Below are 13,239 nucleotides of genomic sequence, written 5' to 3' on the forward strand. Positions count from 1 at the left end.
GGAAGAGGGAGTGAGAAAGAAGAAAGATGGTATAAAGAATGGGATAGATATAGCCTTGGGTGTGTGAAAACAGAAAGGTGTTGAGGTGTTTTCACCTCTGAAGCTGTATTAGTGCTGTGTACATCTCACCTTCTGTTGTAAACAAGCATTCATCAAAACCAACACATTTACTGTTTGTAGATGGACACAGCTTGTAACCATTAGTCGTCATATAACTTTTACCTAAAAGTGAACAATGTCAGGAACTAATAGTATGCAATAAGTACCAGCTTTAATCATGCATTACTGAGAGTTTCCAAAAATACGTGTTGCATAACGCAAGGTTATATTTTGCATAACAAATAAGATGGTGTAAAAATGATTTTTGACATTTCACATTAATGTACATGATTGTTATTGATCTTAAAGACTGAGGTTAAGGCTTGATTCCTTTTCTCATATCACACTTGATTAAACAATATAGTGATATTGATACAACATACAGAATGCAATTTTCTACCCAGAATCACAACAATATTGCCCATCAATGTCAAGGAACAAATGGAAAATGTTGACCACGGCAGTAAGTGATACTGATTGGGGCATTAGCACACCGTTTGGAAATATGATCCAGGCAATTCAGGGGAAAAAGTCCATTACCCATGAGGACAAAATATATGAAATATATTACTTTGGCAGGACAGATGAATGGCATCATTAGCTTTTATTTCAGCTGTTCTTTTCAGAATTCCTCGCAACATTCATCATCAACATACATTACAATTGTAAATGCCCTCAACCTCTTAATATGTTCTAACGAGCAGCTGAATCACTGGCAAACCTCATGCATATTCTCCAGGAGAGCAATCCTTTCAAATTACTTTGCATGTGACAGTGAATTACTTGAGCAACAATAACTAGATTAATTTAAGGGTAAGATCATGTATGAGCATTTTATAGGCTTGTGTTTCATACAAATTTTACATAATCTGCAAGTTTTCTGCATTCAAACATTTATCCATATCTGAAGGTAATTTCAGTTATTAAATAATTGTGTTAACACTAGTCTAGAGGCTAGGGTCGTCTCATTACAAATATGTACTTGTGTCCTTTTGTTTCTCGTCTTAGCGATTTGCAGTATTGTTGTATTAGACAATCAGTTACTGCATTAGACATGCTTTATGGACACCATGGATATATCTACAGGATTATTGCATGGCACTTTGCTCGGGCTCTGTGAGTAGTAGCCCTGCTTAGCTCTAGGTCACCGAATAGACCTCTGCATAGAACCGTGCAAAGCAATCAAGTTATGAAGCCTGTGATTTCGGAGTCGCCGTTAATTAACTGCTGGCTTGCAGTAAGTCTCACTGAAGTATTTTACAGCAGTGGCTATCATGGTGTATAAACAGGTTTGCTGCTTTTATATTGGCCTCTTCAGGTTTTCAAGCATTTTACAGCTTAATTCCGAAGCATTTAAACTGAACCAGATTTAACAACATGGAACACGCTATCGCTAGTAAGGCTGGTAAATTTCATATGGTCAGATGATGGAATCGCTCTTTGTTGTATCTGATGCATAAGTCTTGTTGAAAAGGTTTTTATGTCCTTCTTATAGGTCCTCATTGAAAGATTAAATTGCGGGCTCCACATCAGTAATAAATCTCAGCCAGGTGTGGGGTGGTACTGGGAGGTAGAGCCATCAATAAAAAGAAGGATGGTCATTCCTTGTCAGGCAGGAAGCAAGGGAATAAACAAGTGGTAGGAGAAACTGGCCTGCCCTTTCTAGCAAAAGTGGTTTATTGACTTTTATTTAAATGAGCAACCTTTTGTTTGCAAGCGTGAGAAACGGTGCATTGGAGCATGCCACTGCATGCCATCGCATGTTCTGTGTTGCAGTAAAGGGCTTTAAGAGACTTTCTTTTCCTTTCCTTTCATAGTGTGACTCTATCTAAATTGAATTTCTTTTTAACCTTCAATGCATTAGGGGTATGATGTTTGCTTTCTGAACTTAATGGCTGCATTGATGACTTTTTTTAAGAAAAGCGATTCCCTTCCTGCGTTTTCTTGCCAAGTGTATAATTTGTTTAGCCCCCTTTGAGAGAGTCTTGCACACTGCCTTGCTATCATGTTCCCATGACTTACTGCGTATGAAAAGGGAGCACGGCTGCGTCTCGTGTCGCTTTCTTTTGGAGGCAACACAGCAGAGTCTCAGTGACGTGTGAGGATGTTATACGTTTTTTTTTGGATGCACTGAGGATTTAGAGACAGGTTTAGATTTAGATTTAGAGACCAGGTTGTCCTTACCTGGGTCCAATCACTCATCAATGAGATGGCAAAGAATAAAAGGATTTGACTCTGTACAGATGCTCTCATCCCAACTCCTTTGCCCTCTTTCCAATTTCTCTGTACTTTCCTAACTCACCTTCCTCATACACAAAACTTGCTCTTTTCTTTCCCATATATATCCAAGCCTTTTGCATTGTGCTATAACAAGATAATGTCAGTATAAATGATTATACAACGCCTGAAATGAAAAATACTAGTTTACAAATTTGCCATGCGTGAAATTCCATCCACTTGCATCACAGTGACACATTGTATGGTATGTTGTCAATACAAAATTGTAGCATCTGGTCAGAAAATCCGCAGCATTGTTAATGACGACATGCCTAAGTGATGTGTAGCTTTCGATTACACCTGCACTGCTAATAAGCGGCCATTATATTTACCATGCTTCCAAATGACAAGCTCGGTTCGGAGGTGCATTCTGAATCGCCACATTAGTGTAATTGTAGGTAAAATATGTCAAACAGCAATTCATGACGATTATGTTCAGATGGAGAGTGCCATGATTCTAGAACAGAAATGCTGAAAATAGCTGCTGAACTCAGCGGAGAGTTTATTAGAGAGTGAAAGGAAGCAGCTTGGCTTGATATACAACCACACCACTAATGGCAGATTTTTCTTGCAGATAATCACTGCTCAGCATAGGAAAGGCCTCAGCATTATCTAATTGTGAGTGCACAGGGTTGTTACATCACCCCCCTTAAGCCCTCTGGGCTTTAATTGCTAATCTGCAATAATGTGGTCGCGGTCAAAAAGAGATTGTCAGACGTTCTTAACATGTATAGTTGCATTAGATGTGAAATGTTGGTGCTCAGAGTGATTTTTAATCAATACGTTCTTTGTTCTTTTGTTTCACAAGTGACAGAATAATTATTCATGTCTTTTTAAAAAACTGTCTAGGGAGACAGTCATAAAATTATAATGGTTTGTTCTTGTTTATTTTTTCATGATGATATTGGATCTTGGGAGTAAACACAGCACTGACTCTCGCTCAGAAGAGCATCCTCGTAAAGAAACTTGAACAGGTATATAAGTGGTATAAAACCTTTTTTAAATATCCTTGGCGGTCTGCCTTTTCTTTATTTATGTTACAGCTCCACTGTGGTATTAATACCTCCATTGTACTGTTTAAAAAGTAAATTTGATTCACTCTAAGTAGCAGTTGCATGTTCCACAGAGGAATCTTAGTGGCCCAGAGAGTTTTGAGACATTGTGCCTTTATGTGAAATATTTAATAACCACTTTTCTAAACAACTGCAGCTTGGTTGCCCTTGAGCAAGGCTCCACAATGGTTGCGTCCATATTAATGCCTGCAGTAGGGACCAGTAGTAGTGCTAAAGACCGTGCTGAATCTTGTCATGACCTTATTTGCACCTCAGGGAGTAAAGAGGATAATTAAGTAAGTAGTGTGAGTTGCAGCTCCCAGTTGTGATTATAGGTTTTCTAACAATCCCTTCATGTTTAGTTTCTTCCACCTCGGCTTGCCTGACCAAGAAGCTCGTAAGGCAAGAATATATAAATTCTGGCATAAATATTAACATGTAGTATTGTGTGTTTGTGTCAAATAAATATGAATATATTGCTGTACTTTTTGTTTTTCACAGTTAGACAGTTTTTGCCTTCAAATTAGGTCGCATGCATTAAATGTTATAAGAGCCCGAGTCTAAATTCCTTTCTCTTTCTTTATTTTGTAGTCATACCATACCACCAAAACAAGTGGAAATGCAGACGTGGCATATTTTTCTCCTGGTGTCGCAGAAGAAAATAAATGTTGCTTTGCTTGCACTCATTAATCCGAAATAGTCCAAACAGCGAGTAAAGATGGATAATGTTTTTTTCTGTCTCTTCTTCCCTCCACAATTCCCTGCGTAAGACTAATATTTACCTGCGCCTCGTATGATTGAAACAGGAGAAGATAAGGTGGGAAGAGGAAATTGTATTTTGCATTTAATGTATGTGATAATACTTTGATATAACAAATTAAGTCATATATGCATTGGGTCGTAATCAAGGCCACATCTGCTTGGGTAATCTATGATTTGATGCCTGAAATGTGGTGTTTATGTCTTAACGTAAATCATAAATATAGTCAACCAGTGAACACATAATCTGTACACAAATGTAACCTAAAATAAAATTTGTACAGTGCTTAAAATTTAAACTAAAATACCTCCAATGTCATGGAAAACACTAAAACAGCCCTTACATAAATTAAAGTTAGTCTGATAAACCAGCCAGATATACCGGCCAATATTAGCTTATTGCATGTATATCAGTATTAGCCTATGATAGCCTTTAAGTAACATGGAATTGCAGTAAATGAACGTCAAACAATGTTTGAGGTTATTTAAGAAAAGTGTCACCATTACGTAGCTTGTCCACCAGAGAGCGCTGACAAGACAACTGTGAAATCTCCCGCTCAGTATGAATCTTGTTCAAAATAAAAAAAACATAAATGTTTTATGTTCTGTGTAGAGATGCAGCTAATGATTCTTTTCATTATTGATTAATCTTCTGATTATTTAAAACAAAAAATAATTCTGTTTGACCAATTTATTGAGCAATTGTTGAAGCTCTAGTTCTGTGTTTATGTAAAAAATAACATACTATTGGCCAATATCCAATATAATAGATTTCTTAGACTCCCAGATATCACTATCAATATCGGCCTCAAAAAATTTATAAAGTAAATGGTAGCCAATGATACTTCCCACAGTAATCTTTGACTGTGACTGTGTCAAAGTATGAGCATTTCGGAAGATGTAATATGAGGCAGCTGAGTTTCTTTTGTGTGATTCTACTGTACTGAAATGTTTGTGTCCACCATGTGCAATATATTAGAAGCTGGAGAGCACTGAGATGCCCAAATCTCGTTCTCCAGTGCTGATCCGGCTGTATTATTTACATCGTACAGGCGCTTCAGGACTGCACAGCGGTTTAATGGTGTAACTGATTAGTATCAACCATCAAGTAGCATTACATAATCATTTTTGTGGTATGGTGATGGAGCTTCTAAATGTGCCTGAATACTTGGTGTATGCAGGTTCAGTGAAGTCTTAGTCTCATGAGGATGTTTGGAAACGGAAAAGGAAACAATTAGGCATTCACAAGGACAACAAAATGTTATCATGTTGTTTCCAAACATCTGCTGTCACTACAAGCAACCACCGGTGCATTCAGGCAAACGTCGCCAGTTAATAGGGAAACTAGTTGATCCGTAACTCTGGTACTCTGACTCCTTCCTCCCTCCTTCCTCCCTACTCCCTCCCTACTCCCTCCCTTCTCCAGTGGTTGTCTCACATTCTGTATGCTGTCAGAACTGACAAAATCGCATCTTGTTAGTAATGTGAATTATTATATAAATTTTAATGGCCAGTGCTAATTAGTAGTGATTTTGCTGTTGCTGTTGCAGTTCCAGTTGGCATTGATGCATTTAATACAGCGCTCTTGAAATAGATGTTGTTATTGCTGACATGGTCAGGTTTTGGTAACAAACAGCACAGAATTTCAGCACATTTCGGAATAATACTGTCTTCTTTTGTTAGTTTAATTACACTGTGAGGTAAAATAGAAACCAACCTAAAACCCTAACAAAACACTTTCTATTGATCCCGAGTCCTCAGAGTTAGATAGCAGGTAAAAAGCCCTTGAAGCTACAGATAAATAAGCTCTGACTTCTTCATCCGGTTTGCCAATTTTTTTTTCTTATATTTAACACCTGTTTTACTGCTACAGCTTTCAGTCTTTTCCCTTGTGCTTTTGATATGAAATATACTAGCTGTGTGTGCCAGTATCTAAGAATATAAGAACAACCCTGCCACTACTTTACGAATATCATGTTTCAATTATGGGCTAAATATTACTCAAATCAACAATGTTAACACCTCCATCTTCTCTTTACAGTAAGTTTTAGAGGTATGTCAGATTTTGAGACTTGGTTTGTATAAAACCTGATGTGGTGTTATCCTTCTTTCTCTGTACAATGATGCAACCAAAAAAAGTATCATCATTTAGGATAAGTTAATTGTATATGCATCCAAATGCATCAAATTAAATAGAAGCAGAAGTACTGTTTGATTACAAACATACCTTTACAGATCTCATAAATCTAAGCAGAGCCCTTTATACTAAAGCATAAAGTCTCATTGTCTCCGTGTATTTAAGGAGGATAGGATGGGAGAAAACAAACACAAGAAAAACAATACTGCATGCAGACATTTTGAGGAGAAATGGCTCATTATATCTCCTGAAAAAGCATAAACACGCTGCTGTCTCTCACTCACACACGCATCCAGGTTGTCATGTGCTAATTGATCTAAAAATGAGACCCAGAGTAAACAAACAAAACAAAAATCATATAACCTTTATTTATAAGCAAATATGCAAATAAATCATAACTATTGAGTATTCATTAACGTTCAAATAAGCAAGAAAGGCACAGAGGGAGCGAGTGCAGAGTTCCTCCTCAGCTCAGTCCCTGACAGAAATGTGTACGCCTGAGAAATAATACTACTAATAATTTTGATAATTATTTCTTCAATTGATCAAGAAGGGCACTTCTGCCTCTGGGGGGGAAACAGCACTATAGCCCCAACACTGCAGGTCACTGAATGGAAATTCTGTTTACACTCTAGAGTGAATACATTACCACAATTAGGCATTGATGTATTACACGACAATTATTCATTGCACTAAGACTCATGGTCCATTAGAGTTAATTTATGTGCGTTGAAAACAAAACGTTACCTTTACAGGCCTCTGGATTGGTACTTGACTTGAGTCCTTGGCAGACACAGCACTGACACCCTGCCCTCCCAGTCTCCAGGCATTATGTGTTTAACTTTTATCCTGTTATAGCTACAATCAGTGTGAAACAAAAATCCTTTCCTTTAAGATTGTCCTGACAAAGGTCTGAGGATCTCATCTCCAAATGCTTTTCATATGGCAAAGAATCAGTCAATTATTTGGAAGCAGTGCAGCAGTCCAGGATTAAGTGACTTAAGGAGTGCAGCAGACAGCAGCCTCCCTCCCCCTTGCTTTTAGCCTCAGAGACTTCCACAAACAGCATAGCTTGTCAGGGCTGATTGCAGTGGCACTGGGGCAGATAAGTCAGTCTTACTATTATCCTATGTAAGCTAGGAGTGCCAAATTACAACTTTAGCCTTAAACCCCCACAGAGTTTACTTACGAATGTCTTAAGCCACAGCAGAGAATAAAAAAATCCTATACTAAAAACAAAAAAGGCTAAGGTTTGAGGGGGGACAAAAAGAAGTGTCTCATGGGATGTGTGTATACATCTCAGTCTGGATTCAGTTAAGGCTATTGGGTCTCTGCTGTCTTTTTATTGCTGTCAGTGTCTTCCCTGGCTCATAACTATGATGTTCTGACAGCTTTATAGGGACTATAATTTAAATGTATCTCTACCATGCCATCGATTCTCCCACCACTTCAATGTCATGTGTGTCTGGCTAGTCTAACATAAAAATGTTGGCACAGTTCCATTAGCAGATATAGATTTTCCCACCCATGCCTGAGTCATTCATGTCTTAAAACACTAACAACAAGGGACAGTTTTACAACAAGAGCATTATTAGATTAAAACGGTGAGGCTTAGTTCCAGGGACAAATCAACAAAATGAACTTGCGGCAGTTGCCATCAGTTTGTAGATGTATTGTTATTTTCATAAAAATCCCATTGTTAATGTGCATGTTTCAATAATAAACACATGGCGATATTTTATATTTCCGATATTGGCCAGCTGAAACCTCGCTCTACTCTTAGTGTTCTTTCATTTTCTTCTGTTCCTTTTCTCCTATTTTATCTCCCTCACGTTCTATTGCTCCCTCCATTTACCACCAATTCAATTTCTCCCAAGCTCCTTACTATGTGATTTATGACTTCTCCTGTGCCATAAAAACTGGGAAAATAAGGCTTTTTACCTTGCCCACGTACTGCGGGTCTGACCCCATGTACTCCTCCAGTACAAAGAACTGGTTCCACACCCAGCCCCTTTTGACCCGTTGAAATCCAGCTGCCCCATTCCTCATTGGGCCCACCAAGCTCCTGGCGTGCTCCCTCCCCGTCCTGCTCCGTCCCAGTGGTGGTAAAGGTGGACGTAAAGAAAAGACTGAGCCGTCGTCGACTAGAATCCACAGGAACAGCAGCAGGCAGTTCCTTGTTAGCATTGGCGATCTGTGAGGTTCAGGTCCCCAAGTTAAAGTCCAGTGATGAAAAGTGAGCCACACTGAAACTACTTGTGGACGTGGTTATGGGAAACGGGTGAGGTCGGGGCCCGTGCCAAGTGTGGCAAACACAAAAGCAGTTTTTCTGGGCCTGTCAGGATCCCACTCAGAGATTTATGAAGGTCATCACCTGAAAGAACACAAATACATAGTTTAAAAGGTTTGCATCTTGTTGAATCCACATTACTTATATTAATGATACAGTCTTATTATTCTGATTAGAGACAGTCTCATAGCACACATGGTCATCATATATAGTAAGTATGGGATGTTAATAGTGTATTGTTCATGAATACCAATCACCAGGTGGCACATACTCTTTACCCCGAACTCTCACCTGCTGCTCAGTGATAATTGATAATACTGGCATTCTCAATCAAAAAAGAAGTGTTTTTATTTGCCTGGTGACAGACTGCCTCTATACTAGAGATTTCTCTTGGATGTATTCCCTGATTAGCTAGATTACTTGTCTCTGTAGTGAAAACTGTGACTCTGTTTTGGCTGTCAATTACAGGCCAAGACCTGTCGGTGTTACAACCGTTTCTTGATTGCCCTTAGAGGTTGAAAGTCATGTATTATTGAATGACAGCGTAATGAGAGGGTGCTGATGAGCTTTTATGTTTCGCTTCGCAAACCTTGTCTTAGTATTTATTTTAATCAAACAGTTTCAGAAAGCTGCTGAACAAACGTGCAGTAGTTGCATCAGTTGCAACCATCTGAAGATACAGCATGATGCACTGGCAGTTCATATATCAAATTGACACATGTACCGTGTGAGATGTCAGCGCAAAGCAGCATGCACACAATGATTTCTTTAAGATACGTTGCTTTTTCTGAGACATCACTCCTGTGAGGAACACAACTGATTTGACAACCAATGGCCACAGGAGATTGTTCCGCTTCTCGCCGCATGTCATTTGACAGACATGCATTCTGTGAAAGAGGCAACTCATACAGAAGATTACCATAATCCAGCTCACAGACATGCAATTGAATATTTAATTTGTTCTTCCAATATGTTCTTTTATGTCTTCACATAGATCAGTGGAAGTACCAATTGGCTGTAAGCACGGGCTGGATGGCGCATATCACAACATTGTCATGCCATGTCATTGAGCCTGACTTTGTGTGTGATTAGAGAAACAAATAAATGTATTTTGAAGGCATATATTTCAGCACGTTTCAGACAATTTTTATACTATTCAATCACATTTGTTTGTGTTCCTTTTTAAAGCAATACAAGTAGATTTGACAAGTAGAATAATTTAAATAATTTCTGGTGCACTTTAAAATAGTGCCCTAATGCAATCGTTGTTGAATACAAACCAAAGGAAATGCAGGTACTGAATAACTTGTGTAAGCACTTTTATAAAAACAACAAAAGTCCATCCAGCTCAATTGTTACTCTTTGTGATTTATGAAAGCTCTGACTGTTGATTTGTTGTCAGGTTTGTGATGTTTGGAGAAGTAGCTCATTCTTATAATTAAAAGACCTAAAACTTGATTTAGTAATTCAACAATTATTCATTACACAGCCTAAAGCGTAGAAGAAATAAATATTACAGAACCAACCTAATTTGTAAAGCCTCATTCATTATTGAGCAAACAACTATTGCACGGTTGCTGTTCACACCTTGTTTGCAATCCTGACTACCTTATCAACACTCGAGCATTCAGCCCTGGCCTTGTTAGGAGACACTTAATTGCACTGAAAACAAGAGACGGGAACCACAAATGGTTGGAATGAAGAATGGAGCTAATGGTTTCCACACCTGGTTTATTGTTCCTCTCTCCCTCCTAATGCACTTATAAGCTGTACAGTAATGGAAGACAGCGTGCCTCTAATTTCATAACCGGAGCCCTCATTGACATCATTGTCTTTGATTAATTATACAGACTTGGAACATCGGCTTCAGAGGGAGATTACTTCAACAAGGTTATGCCGTGCACCCAGATCCATTTATTCTCTGTCACCACAGTATCTTAAAAGTCAAAACTGATCTGCAAAGTTCTCCGTGCAAAATTGGCAGGAACTATCTTGACACGGGTCAGACATGCCTCTCCCGCAGGTCACTCCTCATTTAGCATTGACATAATGGAAAATGACTGTTCCCATAATTCCTGCAAAATCACGCCTCTGCCACTGTACGGCCCTGGGAGGGCTTGATGCATATTTTATGAGATAAGTTCATTAGCATGTGTCGGGCTTCGGTTGTGAGCCTTGACCCGCGTGTCTACTTCAGATAACACGACGCAGTGGGCTGACAGCGTTCTCACACATCACCTTCAATAATCAAAGAACATATGGCTAGCCGATCTGCTGGTGCAGATTACCACCCACAAGAGACTCCCACAGAAAGTTATTAGTCGTCAAGGCTGGCATAAACACGACAAACAAATAAGTAGGCATTGACTTCTGAAATGGAGGGGAGAAATTAGTCATTGATCTGGATCAAGTTCTTGTTTCGCATACACCTCATTTCCTGATAGATATGTGGGCAGATATTCTGTTTTCCCCTCTTCTTTAACAACTGCAGTGTTTTCCATTGTGAACCATCCGGAGACATAAAGAAGGCACAGTTGTTTTGATAAGGTTATTTACCTGCCTACTCATGATTCAAATAGGAGTTAATCATCTTTTCAAATGTAAAAAAAAAAATGGGATGTGATTTACATTTGGAGTAGAAGCATATTAATATATTTCCTGGAGGTAGAACTGATATTTGATTTTGATTAAACTACTTAATGTGTAAATTGGGAGGGTGCTTTATATTGAGTCATCACTCTTTTGTGTCAGTTTATCGGGCTAATATTTCACGCTATTCAAAAATGCAAAAACTGTCTAATGACCGTGCAACCAAACCATGTACATTTCATGTTACGAAGGCAGCAGTGGTGCAAACCTGAGATGTATATAGATAACACATAGATAATGCAATAGGATAATTTCCTGTAAACCCCGTCACTGGCTTAAACATTCTGCATTTAATAATTTAGAGAATGTTGAAGTTGAGTGTATGGCTATGAGTTAATGGACTAAAATGTAGGATGTGTTGAGGTGTCCAGGACATAGTTGTGGGAAGTGTCATGATGAGAGCATGTGTTGCCAGTCCTTTTGGGAACCAATCTGGATTCTTGGTTGCAGCAATGCAATTTTTTCCTCAGACAATACATTTATTTTAAAAATTGTATGTATAATTGCTATTAAAATTTGTTGCACCAATGGAAATTTCCTGTATCACAATTTTCCTCAAATATTTGCTATAGATCCCCCTAACACTCTACTTATCTAATGTCTTTTTGTTTCTTAAAGTGCTCATCCATTAGTTCTATAATTCAACAGTGTAATAACATTAAAAGTAACAGAAGCTGAGATAACTAACCTGTGAGACAATGATTAGCAAATAGAAAGGCGATTAGTGTTTTCAAGTGTTAAACAGACATCTAAGGAAGCAAACTTAAGCATTGAATCAATATTGATGAATGCACTGCAGAGCCGGTTTTAAGCTCTTGTTCATGAATTATAATCACGTCATTAAGCAGACATTATTTGAAGAGAACACAGCGAGAGGCTAGTGATTTTGTTTAATGTTAAATTAGAATAATATGCTATGTTTTATTTTATATGAATATACATTTTTATGTATCGACAAATAATTAAATTATGAACATGTATAGTTTATATAAAGTGTGTGACATTTATTTGAATTTATAAAAGATAAAAATCTAAATGTAGAATTTTAGCAAAAATTAGATATGCTTGAACAACAATAAACAATGATTTGCAATTAAAAGACAGAAAAGCAACAGACTGACAAAGGACTTTGTGCGTCTTTGCACGCACATAAAAAGACCAGTAGCATACTACTGTATAGTTTTAGACACATAAAAGTGTTCTTTTACAGATATTTTGAGATTCAGCACTGTCACCACAGTGATCACAACAGTGACCTCACTTGATCTACAGCCCTGACTGATGAGGAAAATATGAGCACAAAGGCTTCACAGATGAAGGAAAAGAGTGTTAGTCAGGGAAATCACTGTGAAGACATTGTTTTTGTGCGGCTGAGGCCAAAAAAGACTAATATCATTGAAACCCTTCAGGGGAAGGGTGGGAGGAGAGAAGAGTAGGTGGAAGCAATGTAATGAAAATGAGAGTAACAACACAGCTGGCCAGTCAAGCTAAATTATCAAAGAATACCTCATGCGTAGGTTATAGCACAACCAAAGTAATGAATAGTGAATAAAATGGCTCTGTTAGTTACTCAGACACGTCTACTCATTTACGATGCAGTTTGGCTTCAGCCATCCTGTTGGCATGGCAAAAAACAAGGTAAGTAGGTATGAAACATTGATTCTTACTGTGAAATCCAAGGCACCCCAGTGGATGTGTTGCTTTGTTGGGAACATAAATATACTTCAGTTTTTAAGAAATCTTTCAATTTTTAATGTTCTGTATGTGACATTCATTGGAGGGCTGCTTGCATGCAAGGCCTGTGCACAAAGCTGTGAGGAGCACACAACTTGGTTCCCTGAACAATGGAAACATTAATATGATCTGATGAGTCGTGTTCCCCTCTTTTTCTTTCATCCCACGCACATTATGTTTGGGGAGAGCCAAAGGATGCCTTCTACTCACATTATGTCTGGGCAGTTGTTAAGCTTTATGAA

General features: G+C 38.3%; 1 protein-coding gene across 1 annotated transcript in view; it reads right to left on the reverse strand.

The window, feature by feature from the left end:
- Positions 1–8,511, reverse strand: part of LOC118321246 (cadherin-12-like) — a 65,084-nt gene extending 56,573 nt beyond the window's left edge. Inside the window, exon 1 of the mRNA XM_035652487.1 lies at positions 8,266–8,511. Within this exon, the coding sequence (XP_035508380.1) occupies positions 8,266–8,511 (246 nt within the window). The remainder of the gene's footprint in view (positions 1–8,265) is intronic.
- Between the last annotated feature and the right edge of the window lie 4,728 nt (positions 8,512–13,239).

The sequence above is a fragment of the Morone saxatilis genome, unplaced genomic scaffold (assembly GCF_004916995.1).
Source record: "Morone saxatilis isolate NCDOM2014 unplaced genomic scaffold, NCSU_SB_2.0 Contig0, whole genome shotgun sequence".
Taxonomy (NCBI): Eukaryota; Metazoa; Chordata; class Actinopteri; family Moronidae; genus Morone; species Morone saxatilis.